The sequence below is a fragment of the Kalmanozyma brasiliensis genome (assembly GCF_000497045.1).
Source record: "Kalmanozyma brasiliensis GHG001 unplaced genomic scaffold PSEUBRA_SCAF8, whole genome shotgun sequence".
Taxonomy (NCBI): domain Eukaryota; kingdom Fungi; phylum Basidiomycota; class Ustilaginomycetes; order Ustilaginales; genus Kalmanozyma; species Kalmanozyma brasiliensis.
In genome coordinates this window covers 552,532-571,826 of record NW_015961991.1, presented here as the reverse complement: position 1 = coordinate 571,826, position 19,295 = coordinate 552,532, and the positions used below count along the sequence as shown (strand labels likewise).

The 19,295-nt window shown below is 57.7% G+C and overlaps 10 protein-coding genes across 10 annotated transcripts; 5 read left to right on the top strand and 5 right to left on the bottom strand.

The window, feature by feature from the left end:
* Positions 1-1,158: 1,158 nt before the first annotated feature.
* Positions 1,159-1,954, bottom strand: PSEUBRA_006168 (protein of unknown function DUF4210; the record flags this gene model as incomplete). The annotated part of the gene is made up of 3 exons (XM_016439510.1): positions 1,159-1,170; positions 1,212-1,716; positions 1,890-1,954. 3 exons carry the CDS (start codon positions 1,952-1,954, stop codon positions 1,159-1,161), a joined length of 582 nt encoding a protein of 193 aa, XP_016289837.1.
* Positions 1,955-3,393: 1,439 nt separating this feature from the next.
* On the top strand, positions 3,394-5,418 carry PSEUBRA_006167 (uncharacterized protein; the record flags this gene model as incomplete). Its single annotated transcript, XM_059465721.1, has 1 exon — positions 3,394-5,418. One exon carries the CDS (start codon positions 3,394-3,396, stop codon positions 5,416-5,418), a length of 2,025 nt encoding a protein of 674 aa, XP_059320325.1.
* A 2,469-nt stretch (positions 5,419-7,887) lies between these two features.
* Positions 7,888-10,572, top strand: PSEUBRA_006166 (STAS domain protein; the record flags this gene model as incomplete). Its single annotated transcript, XM_016439521.1, has 1 exon — positions 7,888-10,572. One exon carries the CDS (start codon positions 7,888-7,890, stop codon positions 10,570-10,572), a length of 2,685 nt encoding a protein of 894 aa, XP_016289835.1.
* Positions 10,573-10,827: 255 nt separating this feature from the next.
* PSEUBRA_006165 (uncharacterized protein) lies at positions 10,828-11,292 on the bottom strand (the record flags this gene model as incomplete). The annotated part of the gene is made up of 1 exon (XM_059465720.1): positions 10,828-11,292. One exon carries the CDS (start codon positions 11,290-11,292, stop codon positions 10,828-10,830), a length of 465 nt encoding a protein of 154 aa, XP_059321745.1.
* A 484-nt stretch (positions 11,293-11,776) lies between these two features.
* PSEUBRA_006164 (uncharacterized protein) lies at positions 11,777-12,727 on the bottom strand (the record flags this gene model as incomplete). The annotated part of the gene is made up of 1 exon (XM_059465719.1): positions 11,777-12,727. One exon carries the CDS (start codon positions 12,725-12,727, stop codon positions 11,777-11,779), a length of 951 nt encoding a protein of 316 aa, XP_059321744.1.
* A 452-nt stretch (positions 12,728-13,179) lies between these two features.
* PSEUBRA_006163 (uncharacterized protein) lies at positions 13,180-13,689 on the top strand (the record flags this gene model as incomplete). Its single annotated transcript, XM_059465718.1, has 1 exon — positions 13,180-13,689. One exon carries the CDS (start codon positions 13,180-13,182, stop codon positions 13,687-13,689), a length of 510 nt encoding a protein of 169 aa, XP_059321743.1.
* A 156-nt stretch (positions 13,690-13,845) lies between these two features.
* Positions 13,846-14,367, bottom strand: PSEUBRA_006162 (uncharacterized protein; the record flags this gene model as incomplete). The annotated part of the gene is made up of 1 exon (XM_016439504.1): positions 13,846-14,367. The coding sequence occupies one exon, from the start codon at positions 14,365-14,367 to the stop codon at positions 13,846-13,848; it is 522 nt and encodes a 173-aa protein (XP_016289834.1).
* A 656-nt stretch (positions 14,368-15,023) lies between these two features.
* On the bottom strand, positions 15,024-15,515 carry PSEUBRA_006161 (uncharacterized protein; the record flags this gene model as incomplete). Its single annotated transcript, XM_016439508.1, has 1 exon — positions 15,024-15,515. One exon carries the CDS (start codon positions 15,513-15,515, stop codon positions 15,024-15,026), a length of 492 nt encoding a protein of 163 aa, XP_016289833.1.
* Positions 15,516-16,132: 617 nt separating this feature from the next.
* PSEUBRA_006160 (uncharacterized protein) lies at positions 16,133-17,122 on the top strand (the record flags this gene model as incomplete). The annotated part of the gene is made up of 1 exon (XM_059465717.1): positions 16,133-17,122. The coding sequence occupies one exon, from the start codon at positions 16,133-16,135 to the stop codon at positions 17,120-17,122; it is 990 nt and encodes a 329-aa protein (XP_059321742.1).
* A 662-nt stretch (positions 17,123-17,784) lies between these two features.
* PSEUBRA_006159 (uncharacterized protein) lies at positions 17,785-18,909 on the top strand (the record flags this gene model as incomplete). Its single annotated transcript, XM_059465716.1, has 2 exons — positions 17,785-18,685; positions 18,854-18,909. The coding sequence occupies 2 exons, from the start codon at positions 17,785-17,787 to the stop codon at positions 18,907-18,909; spliced, it is 957 nt and encodes a 318-aa protein (XP_059321741.1).
* Positions 18,910-19,295: the final 386 nt, after the last annotated feature.

The window sequence follows — 19,295 nt, the reverse complement described above, 5'->3', positions numbered from 1 at the left end:
GGCGAAGGCGTGTGGCTGCGTGCGATCTGCTCGGACAGCTTGCGGATCAAGCTCGGACGGTCTGCGCCCACCTTTTTGGTGGTTCGAGAGGATCGTTTTGCGAACGGCGAGTCAATGGAGGTGGCTTCACGGCTATGCGCAGGCGTCGCAGAGGGTTCCTCCAGCCGACCAAGCGCCGAGACGCTCTGCACGCGAGCTTCCGAGAGGCTGGCCGTTGATGCTGATCGGATGCGAGCGGGTCGCAAAGCTGGTGCATCTGCCAATTTAGCCTCGCTGCCGTCCATGGCGCGCTGGTTGCTAGGAACACTTGCTGCTGCAGGAGCCGACGTTTGCGTTGCTGAAGCCGATGCCGCCAAGACTCTCAGCGTCCTGTAAGCCTCGCTGAGACGACTCGACGCCAGAGAGCGAGCCAGCAGCTGTACGTCATTCTGGTCAGCTCCAGTCCAACGTCCAGCCGACGTCGCAACGGTGCTGCTTCCCTGGCTGCTTGAGCTCCAGGTAGCCGTCGAGAAGACCGACGAGCCACCGACTTGTGCATCCGCACCCGCTCGCGAGGAAGGCGACTGCCATCTCTCGCCATTCGGATCCGAATTGAGTGGCTGGACGACGCTGGCATGCCCTTGAGCATCATCGACTGAAGCCCGTGCAAGGTGCGGAGCTGGATTCTGGATGTTGATGCCGAGACCACTGCGGCTGGTCTGCAAGGCGGCGGATCCGGAGGCAGCGCCGGCATCGCTGAACGAAGCCGATCGCAGCTGTTCAGCCGAGCGTTGGGCCGTCTTGACCTCTCGATGAAGCTGAATCCAGTCCTCGTCTGGCCCGCTGTAGGATGCAAATCGCTGCGCCCCTTGGCCGGGCGTCTCGATCTGATCGATGAGCTTTTCGCCCGAGTCGAGTGCACGGGCGCCAAAGACGAGTCGAATAGACTTGTGCAAGAAGATCTTTGGCGATTTGCCCACTCTGCCGGTAGACTTCTTGTGCTCAACTTCTGAGCGATGTCGGAACCGCGACGAGTTGGGCCCTTCGAATCCGGCATGGTGGTCGTTCGGACGTGATTCCAGAGGCGGACAGCAGAACTGAAGGTGGATGGCGAATCGGAGGGCTTCCTTGATTGGTTGGCGGGCATTGCTGGGCGAGCCGCGGCTGCTCGTCTGGCTGTCATCGCTGGGACTGCTAGCAGAACAAGAAACAAGCGTGCTTTTCTGACGGACGAACGTCTTGGTGCCGGGTTGCATGTCGGTGAGATCGTACGGTACGAGGAAGAGCTTGACGGCAGTGAGGTCCGGGAACTTGACGATGAGCTGAACCTGACCCTTGGGCGGAACTGCATATCCAGGAAAGGGAGGCAACAGGCTCGGTTCCGCAGAGTCGAGGGATGCCGTTCCTGTGCTGAGGGCCGCCAGCTTTCGTTCGAGGAGCGCGTCGTGGTAGTGGGCTTCCAGATCGATGGTTCCGACATAGGGACTTCCGAGAGCAGCCGTCGAGCCAGCACTGGGTCCCGAGACGGGCGAGTCTATGGCATGAAAGTCGTAGAAATGAGCTGGAAACTTGACGTGGACGTGAGGTGGACATCGCAGCGAGGGTCTGCACTTGCCCATCCCAAGTACGCCGATCTCTGCGTCAAAGAGGACGGGCTTGGAAGCTGGCATCGACATGCGTCCTCGCAGAAGTGATTCCTGGAACGAGCCGACGAGACTGCCAAAGTTGGGCGTTGGGCTGGAAGCAGAGATGCCAAAGCCGGAAGAGCGACGTCGAGTGTTCACAGATCTTGTAAAGCTGGAAGAGGGCAACGGCGGAGAGGCTGCATCGTTGTCGTCGAAGGGCGTGGTAGAGTCAGGTGACCATGATGGAGCGAGTGGACCGCGCATCAAGCGAGCCGGACCGCTGACATGGCGGGAGGAGTGAGGTATTGACGGGCCTGACGTGCCTGGAGGTATGGATGCTGGCCGGTCATGCTCAGTGCTGATGCTTGTGCTGGGTCGAAGAGGCGCGAGCGGCGATGCAGTTGACGCTAACATCTGCCCATACCCCTTGAAGACCCTCGGAGAGACTGTCGAGGCTGATGTGCGATCTGCGTTGGCTTCTGATCCCAACGCAGACCGACTCAGCGGGCTGGTGGGGAAAGCGCTGTAGAACGACATTTGGCCAAGGGATGGGTGTGCAATGAGCTCTGATCGTCGGTTGTCGAGAGCAAGAAGAGGTAGTGGTCAGCTCGCTAGCAAGTTCGCTGAGCCAGGATTCGAGACGAAAAGGTCGCCATATCTGTCGAAGAGGTGAGATTAGTCCATCGTGAAGGTGGATTGTGTGGTTGGGAGGCTTTCGCAGGTGATTGTCGCTTGGCGTGAGATCGTACACACCGCTCTGTGGCCGCTGATGTCGAAAGCTTTGATACGACCAAGGGTGAAGCTGAGGATGGAGGGATGATCGAGCGAACAAGGCCACTTTGTGAAGATATGACAGCAGGCTGTGGGCGCATTGGCCGATGCAAGCTTTGTGACTCAAGAAAGGGTCTCGATTCTGCGGGTTGGCAGCCGATTCACATTTTGGTGATTCGTGACTCGCCTGAAAGCCACAAAATCATCCGAGACGATCAACTCAAAGAGTCACAGAGTGGAGGCTTCTCGGCTAAAGAATCACCCTTCTGACCGGCAGCAGCACAGAGCAGCAGCATGCCCGTCAATTGGATCGGCAGATGCGTGTCATCCTGATCTGCTGCATCGGATGGGCAACAGCAGCGTCGGCGTATCCGATCGGGCTTCTCCAATGTCACACCACTTCGGAGAGGAGGGCGATCAGCGCCGAACGAAAGCTTGGTCCAGGTGACCGACCATCGTCACAAGATCATGTCCTGTTCTCCTGAGCCGCCGCGTCTTAGGCTCAAAAACAGGAGCTTCTGCGGCGGCTCGAGGTGCGGAGGTTGAAACAAGAGAGGGCGTTCTCGACTGAATTTCTATTTGCACCCAAGGCTTTGACGCCTAAAATTCAAGACGAAAATCATGCATCTGTAAGCAGGACGTGACCCACATGCAGCAGCAGCAAAGACAAACACAGCGCAGCACAGCACAACACGACATGGCCCAACTGCAACTTTGAGCAACAATGAAAGCCATGGCCTCGAATGGCCTGATGTGCTTGCCCTGACTTGGCAGCTTGACTTCCATCCACACTACTACCACACAACATCGCCGCTGTACCTCAGCAACGTCGCTCGTGCAAGACACCTATACGGATCGCGGATCAGCATCGAGCCAGCAGCTCAGTGCTGATTCACCATGCTGCAACGATAGAATCGCAGCCGGATCACCTCATCCACCGCCAAAGACCCAACACGGTTCGGCTCCTCCGCTCACGCTTCTCGGCCAAGGTAGCATACTCGATAACCACAGAACGAGGATGACGGACCTTCCGACCCCCTCGATACGCACGGCATCGCCCGGTATCAAGCAGGTAGCTTTTGATCACAAGTGCCAGGTCATCCCAGAAGGCGACTGCGCAGAGCTCCGCAAGCTGCTCAGCTTCTGCCCCATTCGCGCAAAGAGCCCTCCGATCGTCGGCTCACGCAACTCTCCCGGCTTGATCGCTCGAGCTATCTCACCACAACTGGCGCGAGCAAAGTCACCCAACCTCAAGAGGGCGACAACCATCGGCAATGCTGCGCCCAACTCATCCACCTCTTGGAGGACCCGGGTCGCCAGCTGGGGAAGCAATAAAGGCGCAGCGAATGGGTATGATAGTGTCAGCAGCGTTGCAGCCAGCTCATCCACCTCACCTCCACCGCAGACCAAGGCGACGTCGCCGAGCAGCGTCGAGGGCCCTCGGCTAGTGGCTCCAGTGCCTTCCAGAGGCATGCCCAGCCTCATGGCTCCCTTCGACGACGACGAATCCGTCGACGTTTCGCCTTCCAACGAGAGCGTTGACTTTGACGACATCCATGCCGAATTTCAGAACGCCATTTCGGGTGTAGCCATGCACCAGCTTCAATCGCCCGTTGCGACGGTTCATGCTGCCATCTCCCCCATCTTGCAGCAGTCCCGCCCCATCAGTCCTTTCGTTCGCAGCGTCAGCGAGCTGCGATCTCAACGGCCTCTCTCTATCGGTCGACCCAAGAGCTGCCTCGTCCGCTCCAGCACACCACAGGCACCCGGACCGCCTAGGCTGTTGGACGATGGCATGACTCCGCTGCGTGCCACTCGGTCCCATGATCGTGTCCCTTGCTTTGCGCAACGCAGGCGAGCTGATGGTGTTCCTGTAGTATGTCCGTCCCCTTCGCCACTTAGCACGCCGGATGACGAAGCAGGCATGGACGACTGGAGCTCGAGGGCGGAAGGATCGCAGTCGGCGCACAAGCACAAGCAAGCCGCTGTCGTGCCAGAAAAGTCGAAGATGTCTCGTTGGAGACGCTTCCGTAGAGCCGCTTCGGAGGACACTGCGCGCTTTGAGTCCAACAGCGTCGCTAGCCTAGCCTCGGAAGCGCATTTGGACGACGCAGCCGTTCGACGCAAGCTGCAAGCGGGTCGATGGCCCTTCGAAGCACCCCTCAACGCAGAGTGCAGTTGCAAGAATTGTCAAGACAAGATCGAAGTCGGGTTGATGTCCAACTACGAACCCAAGTGGACCCGAGCAGCTAGGATCAGGTGGCTGGAGGGACAAGAGGATGTCACAGCACCCGCCAAGGACAGTGCAGCGTCTTCGGCTGCAGGACCCAAGCAGTTGCGACACTCTTCCAGCCGAACCGCCATTCAGGCAGACGAAGTAGCTCAACTGCACAACGAGACGGTCCATCCCATGACAGCAGCCGAGTTGGCCGAAGAGCCCATGTCGCCTGCAGCAGAAAGGGGCGAGCCCGATGCATTCACGCCAGCTACCACAGAGCCTGTCATCGCTGTACCCAAATTACCCAATCCAACGGGCCTGCAAGACGGCGACGACACGCTCCGAAGGGAGATCATGGCAAAGCGACAACAGAAAGCACGGCAGAGTCCCGTCTTGCGTCACGGTGCCAGGAGCATGATGCGCCAGATCGAAGAGGCGGAACGCAGAGAGCAGGAAGCGGCGCGGGCCCGATCATATTGCAGGACCGCTTCTGGGTCTGGACGCTCTTCTCCCGTCTCGCCCGCCATGTCGCCATCATTGATGATCCCATCGAGCCCAGACACGGTCTCGACCCCGTCGCTCGAGCCGCAGGCCCCTGGCCAGACCCCGACGCCATCATCGTTCTTTGAAATGCCGCCAGCGCCTCCCGAACGGGTTCGGTCGCCGTTGATCCCCGCTGACGAGGCTTTCAAACCTCGGTACGTGAGGTCAAGCGCAACCGAAGATTCGGCTGGTATGTCGATGGCGAGCGTGGCGCAATCGCTGGAAGAGATGGTCTCAGCTGCGGATTGTCCCGCTTCAGGGTCTCCACACATACAGCAATAGATGCAGCAGAGAGAAGATCAATGACATTGATACTACGAATGGTGGTACATGGGTGTATGGCCCACTTTTCATGCTCTGCACGCTGCTTGAATGCCTCCGTCGGATCGGAAGTGGTATGGCGAGCTGCCCGCGTGGGCTGAACCTCGCTTGCCTGATAAGCCTCATGAGAACGACGGTATAGCCCGTGTGCCCTAGAGAGCCTCGTGTTTGGTTAAGGAAGGCGTGGCTTTGCATGTCAATGTCGCGATTCCATGTCCACATGGCACGACATCCGATTACGCACGAGTCGGTCACGTCGGACTACTGCAGATTAGGTCTAACATGGCGACCATTTTTGAAAGTCGCAGCCTCGGTTGAAATTCGATGGCGTGCTCGCTGAAACAGGGAAGGCTTTTCGACATGGCTCGCTCGTAGCTCGCTGATAGCTCGCTCGTCTGACCCGCAGCGGAGATCAAAGCGACAACCCGGATTCGGCTCTCATCTCACTACTTTGGCCCGGTCTAAGCCGGGCTGCGTGCAATATTCAACTGCCAAGAGCTCTTTCGTCCTTCACGCAGCGCGACATCTGCTTGTCTGGAATCGGACCCCGCGTCAAGGCAAGACGGACCAGATTCCGTTCACTGCGCGGTGCATTTTGAACATGAACCGCAAGCTCGAAAAGGCTCCGGCAACCCAAGGCGTCTAAGCGAAGAGTGAGAAATTTCCAAGCCTCGCACGTTTCGAGTGTTAACTTTTTCCGCTTCAGCTTCAGACTGGCCAAGTGCTGCTGAAAGAGATGGTCCGCGGCGGATCCCCTTGCGGTTCGCTCGCCGTGTTAACTTTTTTCCCTCTGCTTCTTGGCCCCGGCAGAATGAATCAGCAAAGCGGGGTTTTTGGATTGTTAACTTGTCGTTCCAGACGTTCCACAGCGGTTTCTGGTCGGTGCGGAGCTGAGGCTGACCACGTTGGTGGTTCACCTAGGCAACCGGCATTGCACTCGAGTCGCTCCAGTCAAGGCACGGCTCTGCTTCAACTATCTATCACTTTTGCGACCTGAAGATAGCTTTGCTCATCATAGAGGTATTCACGCCACAGTATCCAAAGCGAGGTATATGGAGTTGAACAAGTATCGGAGGGGACGAGCGAGGGCAAGGATGCCATCACCGCTGCAATGTGCCACGGGCGGTCGGAAGAATTATCATTGCTGCTGCAGAGATTGACACGACTCGTTTCTGCCGTCGATGTCGCAATTTGATGCGACGATTCAGTCAGACGTGCATTTCATAATTTGAGGCACTGGCGCGGCAGTCGATCTTCTCAACGGCAATCACACCATGGCGACTCCACCTCCAGACCGTTTCTGATGGCTGCAGACTGCTGCAGCCCTCTGCTTTGTCTGACAGCCGTTCTGCTCTCCCTCCGGCAATCACAAGTGACTGCTGCTGCAGCTGGTGCGATGGCTGATCTCAGTTCTTCTTGTTCTTCCTGATCGTGGTCAGCAGCCACCCACATCTCTTGGCTTCATCTTGCGGTCCCATCTCTCTCTCTCGAGAACACCTCGACGCAAGCACGCTATCTGGCTGCTGCCGCTGTATCCGGTTCCCCGCTTAGCCACCTGTCGCCATCCCATCGGACAATCCATTGCAGCTTCCAGAACCTGCTCTCTCAGCGCCTTCCACCCGTCCTCCTTGCTTTTGGTTTCAGCACGCCATCTTTCCTCTGCAACCATTCCAAAGCCACCTAGCGCGTCTCTTGCCTACTGCTTCTTCTTCCCGCCATCTCACTTTTGCTCCGCCTGGTCGGTCCACATCTAATCAAGCCCAGATCAAGTCCAGAAGCAATCATAGCTGGGTCTTGCATCGACCCGAGTCCAGACTTCGTTTCGCCTTAGCGGCCTTCGCCATCTCGCTCTTCTCGGTCGCCATCCCAGCACTGTCTCTCTCTCTCTCTCTGACTCACCACGAGGTTGCTCTCATCCTTCGTTCCTGCCGCTCGCTTTCCTGCTTCGCCATCTCGTCAAGCATTCAGCCACATCCGTAACCAACCGCGTGGCGCCGCAAGACCTCTCATCGAATCCTCGTCCTCGAACCGCTTCCTGGACTTGTCCTCCCGAATCTCCGCCCTTGTCCCGCCTGCGATCCGCACCATTCGCAATCCCGTCCCTCAGACGCCGGCATCTGCCCTCGCTTCTGGCTCGCATTCTTCTCGTCTAGCCTTGGCGTGCGATCGTGCATCCAGTCTCGCCACTCCTCGACCCAAGCGCTGGTCTGGATCCAGTCCGCCTTCGGAGACATTTTTTCGGGTACCACCGCAAACATCTCTTTCCTCTTTCAACCCCTCCCCCAAAATTTGCCCCTCGTACATCTATATAGGCCCCCCCTATCTTCAAGGCTTCATCATCTCTTCCTCTCTTCCCCATCCTCTTCCGGACCACTCCCTCGTCCTCTCGTGTCGGCTCCTCCATCGCCACACATTCGCCTTCCCTTCACCATGGCCTCGCAAACCAACCAGGAGGCCAAGCCCTCGCTCGCCGCGAGGGGCTCCAACGCCCTCAAGTGGGCTATCGGCTACAACAACAACGAGATGAACCGTCTCGGTGTCCCCGTCGTCAGCAGTCGCGACTGGCTCGCCAACATCTTTGGTCACCCCGGCTCTTCTGCCGCTCACTACTTTGACAGCCTCTTCCCCTTCCGCAAGTGGATCGGCTCCTACAACACCCAGTGGCTCATCGGAGATATCATTGCTGGTATCACCGTCGCCCTCGTCGTCGTGCCCCAGTCCATGTCCTACGCCAAGCTCGCCGGCCTCAACGCCGAATTCGGTCTCTACTCGTCTTTCGTTGGTGTCATGATCTACGCCATCTTCGCCACCTCCAAGGATGTCACCATCGGTCCCGTCGCCGTCATGTCGCTTCAGACTTTCAACGTTATTCAGCATGTCATGAGGAAGACCAACGCCTACAACGCCCACCCCGAGGTCATCGCCATCGCCCTTGCCTTCTTGTGTGGTGTTATCTGCCTCGGCATGGGTCTCCTTCGTATCGGCTTCATCATTGAATTCATCCCCACGCCTGCCGTGGCTGGTTTCATGACCGGTTCCGCCATCCAGATCGCCGCCGGTCAGGTGCCCAAGCTGCTCGGTCTCAGCGCCGTCAACACCAACGGCAACCCCGCCTACAGGATCATCATCGACACGCTCAAGGGCCTGCCCAAGACCAACATCAACGCCGCCTTTGGTCTGCCCGCCCTCTTCTTCCTCTACTTTGTCAAGTGGTTCTGTGGCTGGCTCCCCAAGCGCTACCCGCGCACCGCCCGAACCATGTTCTTCGTCTCGGTGCTTCGAAACGCTTTCACCATCATCCTCTTCACCGTCGTTTCTCGCATCTGGCTTGGCACCTACCCCCATAACATTAAGAAGTACCCCATCAGCGTGCTCGGCCCCGTTCCCCGTGGTTTCAAGCACGTTGGCCAGCCTAACCTCAGCACGCAGCTGCTCGCCGATATCGCTCCTCAGCTGCCCGTCTCGGTCATCATCCTGCTTCTCGAGCACATTGCCATCGCCAAGTCGTTCGGTCGTCTCAACAACTACAAGATCAACCCCAACCAGGAGCTCATCGCCATCGGTGTCACCAACCTCATCGGCCCTTCGTTTGGTGCCTACGCCGCCACCGGTTCCTTCTCGCGTACCGCCATCAAATCCAAGTCCGGTGTGCGCACTCCGCTCGCCGGTTGGTTCACGGGTATCCTCGTGTTGATCGCCATCTACGCACTCAGCGGTACCTTCTACTGGATTCCCAACCCCGTTCTGTCGGCTGTTATCATTCACGCCGTCACCGACTTGGTCGTGCCCTTCTCGGTCTCGTACAAGTTCTGGCTCATCAGCCCCTTCGAGCTCTTCATCTTCCTCGGCGCCGTGTTCGCTACTGTCTTCTCCAACACCGAGAACGGTGTCTACGTTTCGGTCGCTGCCTCGTTGGTGCTGCTGCTCATCCGCATCGCTCGTCCTCGTGGACGATGGCTTGGTCTCGTTCGTGTTCAGCACGGCACCAGCGACCCCGCCTCGTCGACTGTCACCCTCTCGCACCGCGATGTGTTCGTGCCCCTCGACGACAAGGATGGCATGCGCGACCCTTCGATTCACGTCGAGGCCCCTCCCCCCGGTGTGCTCGTCTACCGCTTCGAGGAGGCTTTCACCTACCCGAACGCCTCGCAGATCGCCGACCTGCTCATCGACCGAGTCAAGGAGGTCACTCGCCCTGGCCGCCCTGCCTCGCTCAACCGTCTTGGTGACCGCCCTTGGAACGACCCTGGCCCGCCCAACCCGGCGCTCGTCAAGGCTGCCCGCGCCGTCACCTGCCGAAGCCGCAAGAACGTTGACGCCGATGCTCAGCTCGACGGCACCGCTTACGACAGGCGACCCATCCTCCGCGCCCTCATCTTCGACTTCAGCTCGGTCAGCCACGTCGACACCACCTCGGTGCAGACGTTGGTGGATGTGCGCACCGCCGTCGAGCGCTACGCCGATGCCAAGGTCGAGTTCCACTTTGCCAACGTTCTTTCTCCCTGGATTCGCCGTGGTCTGCTCGCCGGTGGTTTCGGTTTGGGTTTCCCTTCGAAGCGCATCACCGAGATCGCCCCTGTTGTCAGCCAGTCGCCCAACAACGTGCTTTCGGCTCGCGAGCTCGAGGAGCGCGAGAAGGCCGAGGCGGACCGTCGTGCCAAGGCGATCGAGCGCATGTCGCACAAGTCGGCCAACGATGGACCTGCCTACCCCTTCTCCGGCCGCCCCACGCAGCCCATGACGGAGCTTGAGGCTGGTCTTGCTGGCGACGGTGCTGCTGCTAGTCGCAGCCGCGTCGACCTGCACGATGACGAGGACCCGGACCGCATTCGCAAGGTCACCATCGGCGAGGCGCTGTACGACGTCAACACGCTCGACCGCAACACGCCCGCTGCGTCCACCCCTTCGCACGACAGCCTCGAGAAGAGCGTCGAGGAGGGCAACCACGCCGCTGGCCGTCGCACTTCCGAGCCAAGCAGCATCTCGGTCCCCATCATCTGGGGCAACGACCTCACGCCTTACTTCCACCTCGACCTTAGCGCTGCCCTCGCCGCAGCTACCGAGTCGTTGGGAGAGGACTCGCAGCTCAGCTCGAGCATCGATAAGAACCACTAAAAAAAAGTAGTTGCACACAGCAGCATCCCCGTTCCGCGCGTCCCCGGTTTCACATGTCACGTTCCGGATCTTCCATACATGCTTAAGTAGATGTATTTGTAAATGGATTGGATGTTTCTTTTCATGATCTTGTAGCTTGCGAGTGCGAGGTGGTGAGGGAGAGGTTTTCTAGTGTGCTTGTGAGTTGCACTGAGGCAGTCGAAGATGTGATGCAGGACGGTGACGCTCGTAGAACGTGTCTTGAACCACGATGGGCTAGAGACCCTTGATAAGACTGTGAACATCCATCAAAGGCCACCTGATTCCTTGTTCAAACGGTACCAGATCCACATGAACCAGTTCGGGCCTTCCCTCATGCCACTTCCACAGTACGGCCGCGTACTTGTGCTGCCCCTGTGGGGGGTGGTGCCACATGCGCATGCTCCGTCCGAGCGTCGAGCCGGGGTGAATAACGCTGAAAAAGTACGGAACATCCTTCTTGCCCTTTGCTTGAAGGGTGGCGGTGTACACCACGCCGTCGGTGAGTGCGTGCTCCCAAGCCGTGGCGGCAAGGTCGGGCGTGGCGAGGAGAGGGAGGGAGGAGAGGTGTCGGTAGGTGAACGAGTGATCCGCGTAGATGGAGCCCGCTCGCGCGCGCGATAGCTCCAGCATGTGCTGGTCATCGGTTGCGCGGACGAGAGCGAGGGTGGCGAAGAGGAAGAGGATCGGCAGAAGAAGCATTGTGCAACGAATGGATGGCGGATACAGAGGGCTTGGATGGTGCTGAAGGGAGAATCGAACAAGATCAGATGTGGGTGTCTTTATACAGCTCGAAAAGGGTGGCGGCACAAGCTACTGGCGCGTCACACAGCAGCAGTAGCACAAAGGCAAGTTGTCGATCCTGCGCCGTTGTCGGGTGATCCACGGATACCGCCCACTGTGTAGCGCGGCAGGGCACCATGATGAAGAGCGTCCGCCGACAATCATCATGCAGGCAGGGTAGGTCGTCGTCCAAGACTCCAACAACACCTGCAGCGCGTTTGCACCAACCTCGATTCTTACAGCCCACGTAGCCTCACAGGGGCAACAACGGGGGTGCTTGATCGACCAGATCCTCATCACCCCCACTCATCAAGCAGAGTTCGTGTCATGACAATGCATTGGCGCTAACAATAACTTGGCGTGACGAAGGACCCTCTTTTGGGGGAGCGCCCTGAATGGATACCTACCGCGCACCCAGGGTCAAACGGAGCAACCCTTCCACCGCCGCATCGTCCTCCCCAGGGACGTAGCTCTGAAACCTTTGCGTCGCCAACAGCACGTCCCTTGCCTGGGTGGGGAGGAGCATGGCGCCGAGAAACGCGAGCGTCTTTCGCGGCTCCATCTCTTCGGGATGCAGAATCCTCGATTCGTAGAACAGCCACAGGGCGCTACTGTGGCGGTGGGCACGGGAGAGGGTGGTGAACGACTGGATTTGAGCACGCGTAGCGAGAACGCGTCGAACCTGGCCCTCCACTGGCACATCGAGGCTGTACAGCTCCGGCGCTTCGGGTTTGGTCCGGATGCGCGAGTTGGGGATGTCGGACAGACGAGGTTCGAGGACATTCGCGGGCATGTGCAGTTGGCCGTTCTCCGCGTAATGCAGCGGCGGCCAGAGGAAGACGCCTTCGGTGTACCTGGCGCCTCCTGTGCGGGCCGTCTTGAGAGTCACGCCGTTGCTGCCGAGATCGCCAACAATGGTGCCGCCGATGCCCTCGAGCAGCGCAGGTTCAGGACGGTACAGCAAAGGCCGACTTTCAATGCGGCTGAACCGGTAGCGACTCGTGTAGGCCTGATTCTCCTCCGTCCAGTCCGCGGGGAGCGTCGAGTCCGTGTAGAGATGCGCGAGCTCGGGCATGCGAGTAGGGTAGGCGACCGGCTGGAAGAGGTACGGGTGGAGCTGCAGAGGAGCGTCTTCTGCACGAATAGGACTCGCTGGCTGTATGGGCGTACTAGGGCCCGAGGCGGGAGAGTTGGCCGGCTCGAAGCGTTGGTGAATGGGATTGGGTCGGCCAGGAAAGGCTTCCCAGACTGGAACGAAATGGTGCGGTGCAAGTTCGTTTATCGCTTTGATGCGGGTCAATGTCGAGGCCAGCACAAGGCCAGCACAGGCGCTGACGTAGAACAGGGAGAGCATGGCTGTGTTGGCAAGAAGAAGGAACGAGCTGGTTGGTACAAGTCGACGTCGAGCTCTACTAACGAGGATCGCATCGATGTCTGTTCTGCCATCGTGTCTGCTCAGCCGCGAAACCTAATTTCGAAGGGCTCTGAGGCCTCAACTTTGTTGCCAACAAAGCGTTGTAAAAGATGCCCACTCCGTCGCCGCCACAGCGTTGTGAAAGATGCTCTCTCACTTGCTCTACACCACCACCTCCCACACTCTCACTGCAGTCTAATGTGGGCGGGACGGAGCGAGATGAAAGTCAAGGTGGCGACCTCTAGCTTCATCCACAGCTTTTGCGCTCCCACCTCTATCCATACCCTCCTTAAATGACGACGTGTGCACCGACCCGCTCCAACGACCCTATCGCTCAATCTCCATCTTCGTTCAAGCAACGTAACAACACGTTACAGCTCGAACACGCAACCATGTCGACCCTCTCACTCTACAGGGGTTCGCCGCTCATCTTTATCGCTTTGGCGATCGCAATCCTTTCCGGGTGCGTTGGCACGACCACCCGCGACGCCGAGATGCTTCAAGCGACCCGCGCGCTTCAGAGCAGCCTCCATACCGAGGCAGGCTTTACATTCCGCCGCCTCCAAGACTATCACATCCTCAGCACCCCCGACGTGGTCACTTCCGCATGGGAGCTTGCTCAAACCAAAGGCTTCATCCGCACCAACCCTCCCTCTTTCCTCGTCGGTCGGCTCACACACGACCACCAGCCCTACTTTTTCAGCACCGCTCATCCCCTCAATGCGCTCTACGAAGAGATGGGCCTATGGCATCATCCTCCTGCAGGGGAGCATAAGATTGCGAGCTTTCTCTGGACGTGGGAGGGAAACAGGGCTAGATTGGTGCACGTCGATCTGCTGCAGTACACAGGACTGAGGTGGAGCTGGCAGCCGCTGGAGGAGGTCTTAGACAAGGCACGATGAGCGTGTGGGGAAAGGGGCAAAGGGGACTGAGAGAGGCGATAGCAACGCTGGCCTGATTCGTTACAGCTGATGCTTGACTTTATCGCTCGGCGACAATTCTTTGTGCGTTATTTGCGAGATCATCATCAAGGTCTCTCCTCGTCGACTGATCGACGCTCATCCACGCAGCAAGTGCCTGACGGCGTCCCAACTCATGACCTGAGGCGTGAGCCCTCCCGCCAACCAAGTGTCGAGTCTGAGCAGCTTGGGCGAGCCTCTCTTGTCCACCTTCCAGAACGCGTACAGGTCGCGATAGCGTCGCTCTCCGTTGTCGGCGATGCTCGGCACACCCAGCCCCCAAGTCCTCCCGAGATTGCTGTCGTGCGGAATCTTGGTCGTCACGTACGCAGTACGCGATCGAGCTCCGTACGAGACGTGCACCGGCCCGTTGGGGCTGGTCTGCGAAAAGACCTTTGCCTCCGTTTCGCCGTTCGTGTGGCTGGAGAGAAGGTGCGAGTAGTACTCCCGTCGAGTGGAAAGAGCAACTGTGCCCTGGTCCGCCGCAGGGTAGCGGTTCGACAGGAAGCCATGCATGTTTTCGTAGTGCTCCAGCGCTTCGCTGTCGAGCCTCGGCTGCGGAACGGCGAGCGCGAAGGCGGCAAAGGCCACGAGGAGGACGCTTCGAATGATGGACACCATTGTGTACGGTTGCTTGGCGAGAGGTCTTTGCGAGAGTTGTTGTTGAGTCGGTTGGGGACTTGCCGTGAGATGACCGCCTTATATCTTCGCATCGACGTTGAAGAGAGCGGCCAAGTCCGACCAAGACACACCGCTCACCTCTTTGCGCTGCCGAAGAAAGACCGGGCCTCATCGTCGGGGACAGAGTGAAAGGGCTCTGTATCACTCGTAGGCACTGTCGTTGCAGATGGTACCACCAAGTTCCGTCGGTATCAGAGCGAGGCGTGCGATCGCGATTGAAGAAGCTGCAAGGACGGGATAGCTCGGCTGCATAGTAACCGTCTGCCCACCCGCAACGCTCTCGACCATAGGCGTATTTTGTTGTCAATGATACGCAGTCGAGTCGCGGCCTGCGATTTGAGTGTCAATGACACGCATTCGGTTGATGAAGCTACACCTCGGATGTCTCCACTGTCGAAGTTCTGGACTTTTCATCGGGAAGAGCACGCTGTTCTGGTCGCACAGAACAACGGCTTGAGAACCACACCAGAGCATTCGGGAGATGATCGTGATACTGCATTCAAATGAACGATACCTTGATAGCGGTGTGACCAGAGGAGAAGTGAAAGTCGGACAGTTACACAAAAGACATGAGCGGTGCTGTGAGCTTCAGGCGCCTAGTGAGCGCGCTGCATCAGCCATTCGGCGGATACAGCTTCGACCGGAGCCGGAATTGGCTGCGAAGGCCACACGTCCAAGCGCAAAAGCTTCCTATCGCCGCCCTTCTTGACGTGCCAGAAGGCATACGCGTCTCTGGGCCAGTCGACCCAATCCAAGTTCCAAGTTCGTCCCAGCCGGCTGTTGCTCGGGATGCGTGTGGTTGCGAAAAGATTCTTCTCATTCGAGCTCATGGTCCAATGGACGGGTCCGTTTCCATGAGCAAGAGCGTGCTGCCAGGCGTGCTGCTCGAGCTGTGGATGAGCGGGAAGGAAGTGCGCAAGTCGCTCGACCGGTTCGTACTCTTCGTAACCGTAGATAGTGCGCAGGAAGCGCTTGGAAGCGTCGTAGTGTCGCTTTTGTTGGCGGTCGAGGGTGGGCTGCGGCGCGATGACGCTGTGGACGCCAAAGGTAAGCAGTTCGAAGGCCAGGGCTCGGAGGATGGCAACCATCTTGAACAAAAAATGACGGGATGCGGTTGGTTGGCGGCGTGGAGGAGAATGACGCTCAACGCTCTTTGAAGCCGAGTTGATATAGACGCCAGGCGAGTCGGCGTCTCTTCGATTCTCCCGTTGACATGTGTTGCCGTGAAAAGGTCTCATGATCCGCAAGCATCACGGTGGGTGGCTGTTCTACACAAGAGCAAGGCAGACATTCACATCAATGGCGTTTATCGATTGCAAACAAAAGCACAGGGCGCACCAACAATGCGCCAGTAGCGTTCCGTCATCGCTTCGCAGACAATAGCAATGCAATCGATGGCATTGCATCAATGGCGCTTCATATATATATAGGCTTTGATGCCATGGCGCACGAGTCTCGAGACCTATCCCGTCGCAAGGCAAAAACACGGCGAACAACATTATTACGCTCGGCGGCGTTTCATCGTGCTGAGTGATCGACCGTCGAAATGGTATGCGGAATAGCCGGAGTATGATCGATAAGGCTTCGATCGAGTCGGAGAGAAGCGTGCGAAGGTGATGGCGAGCGGGCATAAAACATCGCAAGTTGTGAGCGAGTCTCAGGTGTAAGTTTGCCTCGTTTGAAACGTCATCCCTCTCACGTGTCAATGTACAAGATGAGGAAACAGTCGTTCGCACTCTGGCTGCTCTCGGTGTTCGCCGTAACCGCTCTACTGGCAGCTGCGCCGTCAAAGGCTCATGACGAACTTTCTTCCGGAAACGAGTTCTCTTCCGAGCACGGAGACAGTCCGTGGACGCCAGGCTCGGACGATACCAGCAGCGCCAACTCGAACGAGATTCCTGCTCGAGACGCTGTTCCTGAAAGGAAACACCGTGAAGTATCTTTGCGCATCGCACGCCCATCACGACGCCCTGCAGTCGCTTCAGGTGCAAAGCTAGGCCATGTGCCTACGCATAGAGATGCATTGGGAGTCGAGTGGGGTCCCTATCCGGTTCATGCATCCAAGTTTCAGCTGCACTTCTACCCACTGCACGAGCCGACCCTGGCAGACATCTACCAGCGCGACCAATCGATGCCGGTCGCCTTCGCCCCTCCGTCCAGGCGATTTGCCTCAAGATATCCCTGGCTGCCAGCTGTGTATCGTCCCGAGCCTGAGGTGCTACAACGTCTTCGTTCAAAGATCCTCGGCCGACTTCACAGCACGGGATGGAATGCCAAAGAGGTGCATCGCAACCACCCCGGATTCCTCCAAGGCATGTACCTCTGGCCTCCGCTCGAGAACTCGCTTTCCGGCTACCAAATGCCGAAAGAAATTCTCGAGAACCATTTGCTCAAGATCCCACGCGATCGACTGCGGAGGGTCATCAAAGCGCCACCAAACTTGTATCTGTTCACCGTTGACTCTTCGACGGGACCGCGGTCCATCTTGGGAACAACGGTCGTCAAGAATGAGGCCTTGACGCCGATTCATGGGCAGCGCCGTCCCGAGTCGGTGCTCTGGCTCTTTTACGAGCGCAGACAGCCCCCACATCGAACGAGAAAGATGACAGCGTTCTTGGGCGCCATGTTTCTGCCAAAGGGCGCACAGCGGACTCTCTTGGGATCCGGCGACATCACGGTCTTCAAACATCTTTGATCGCGTTCACGAATCACATGTGTTTGGCAGCTTAGATGTAGTGCTAATCGAGAGCTTATTCGTGCTTCGCCACACTAGAGAACTCACATCCCTTGCAAGAGCACACAGCGATTGTCACGGATGACAGCCGTTTGATGCATAAAAAAGCGAGTCGGAACAATTGAGCGGAGTTTCAACCGCACCCGTCAGATACAGCGAGGGGCCGATCCAGATTTTTTTGGGCTGTAAGAGAAGCTTCGCGAGCTCTCGTCCTTGCTCCCTTCCCAGACTGGCTGCATCGCTCACGACAGTCCAGAGCTATTCCTTGTATATGAAAGTGGCGTGAGAAGCAGCTGTGACCGTATCAGAGGCTCACAAAATGCTGATGGAGTCGTCGTGCGACAAGTTGATTAGGCGAGCCAATCCCTCGGCAACGGCGCCGGCGACTGTCAATTGATCCACCCTTCATTTCACTGTTGCAACATTGAAAGCTCTCGATCTCTGAGTCCTCGACAACGGTCTGGCGCTGATGGCGCTGATCGGTGCTCCGCATTAAGAACAAGTTTGACATCCTGATCTCTTATAAGGTGAAAGCTTCTGCAAACGTGCTCGGTCTCAACCTCAGCAATCTCGGTCGTTGAATACAAACACTTCCAACGACCTTTGACGTACTTTGTCCCGAGATGATGACCTACATTCCGTTCACGGTCTTCTCGTACGCTCTGCTGGTCAGCTTTGTCGCCTGGTCGGCAGCGATGGACCCAAACAGCCCGACCATTCCCAGCGTTCGGATGGATCCAATTAGGGAGCAGAGCGCGTACCGATCTCAGCCCGTTGGGCCCCAGCTTGATACTCCGGGAGCCGACATTCCAAGCTCCAGCGCCCTTCCTTCTCCCCGAACACGTTTTGGTGCTACATTTGACGCAGGCGCATCGTCAAGCTTGCGCAATAGCATTCCCGCTTTCCACGACGAGTCTGGTCTGCAATGGGGCCCGTACAACCTACATCGCGAAAAGTTCCAGCCGAAAGAGTATCCCTTGTGGATGCACGAGCTCACCAACCTGTATACTCAGGACGGGACTCGACCGGCGGAACTTGAGAACAGCAACCGTCGAATCTGGCCGGGAGTGCCATCGAGACTCTCAGCGGATCCGTTCGTCTATCGTCCAGAGCCAGAGATGCTTGAGAGCATTGCAACGACGATCAAGCGCGTTCTTCACGCCCGAGACGTCCGCCTCCAGACCCCACTTCCACAGCGGGACAAGTACTTCTATCACGGCATGTTCCTGTGGCCTCCCGTACGACGCACCGCACGCGGACTGGCTATCAACGCCAGAACTCTCGATACAAAGTACAAAAGAGTGATCTACAATCGGCTCAGGGCAAACCGATTCGCATCAGGTTTCTTCAGACTCGCGATCCCATCCACATCCGAAGCACAGCCGAGGTCTGTTTTGATCACCATGTCAGATCCGAAGCCTTTCACGACGGTGGATGTCAGAATGCCGAAAAACTCCCTGTGGATGTTCTACGAGCCCAGGCTCTTTGACAGGAGGGTTGGGGGTCAGATGACGACCCGTAAAGGTATGGCATTGCTTGGCGTTATGTTGCTGCCAAGAGGAGCGAAGCAGGCTCTGTTGGAGTCGGGGCAGATGGTCCAGTATGTGCCTCACTGAGGACCGGACGTGTGCCCCGGCGTGGGACATCTTTCATTCTGCTTTTTCCTCTTCATCAAACACCCACACGATGTAGGGGATATTGCCGACGTAAGAGACGATCAGCACATCGTCAAGGAGGTGCGCCTGTAATATAGTAAGCGCAACCCACAGCCTCTATCTGGCAACGTACCCGCCAACAGAGGCTTAGCAACCGACTTGATTGTTGCAAGCGGTACCACCCATGGCCAGACAATGAGGATGCTGTGTCACATTGAATCGAGCTTGATTAACTGGTTGCTTAATGAACGGACCAGGCTTTGCACCGTTTGTTGAACTTCACGAAGTCCGTTGTGCAAAAAATCCTCTACGGTGGCCACCGTTCAGATCTACAGTATACTGTATAAGAACACAAATTCTCTCATCGGATCGTCCGCAAATCTCGCTCACCTTCCAAGCTCTTCTAGAAAGCACTGAACCAAGATGCAGCGGTACAGCGCGATGTCGCTCTCCATACTCTCGATCCTTTTAATCAGCAC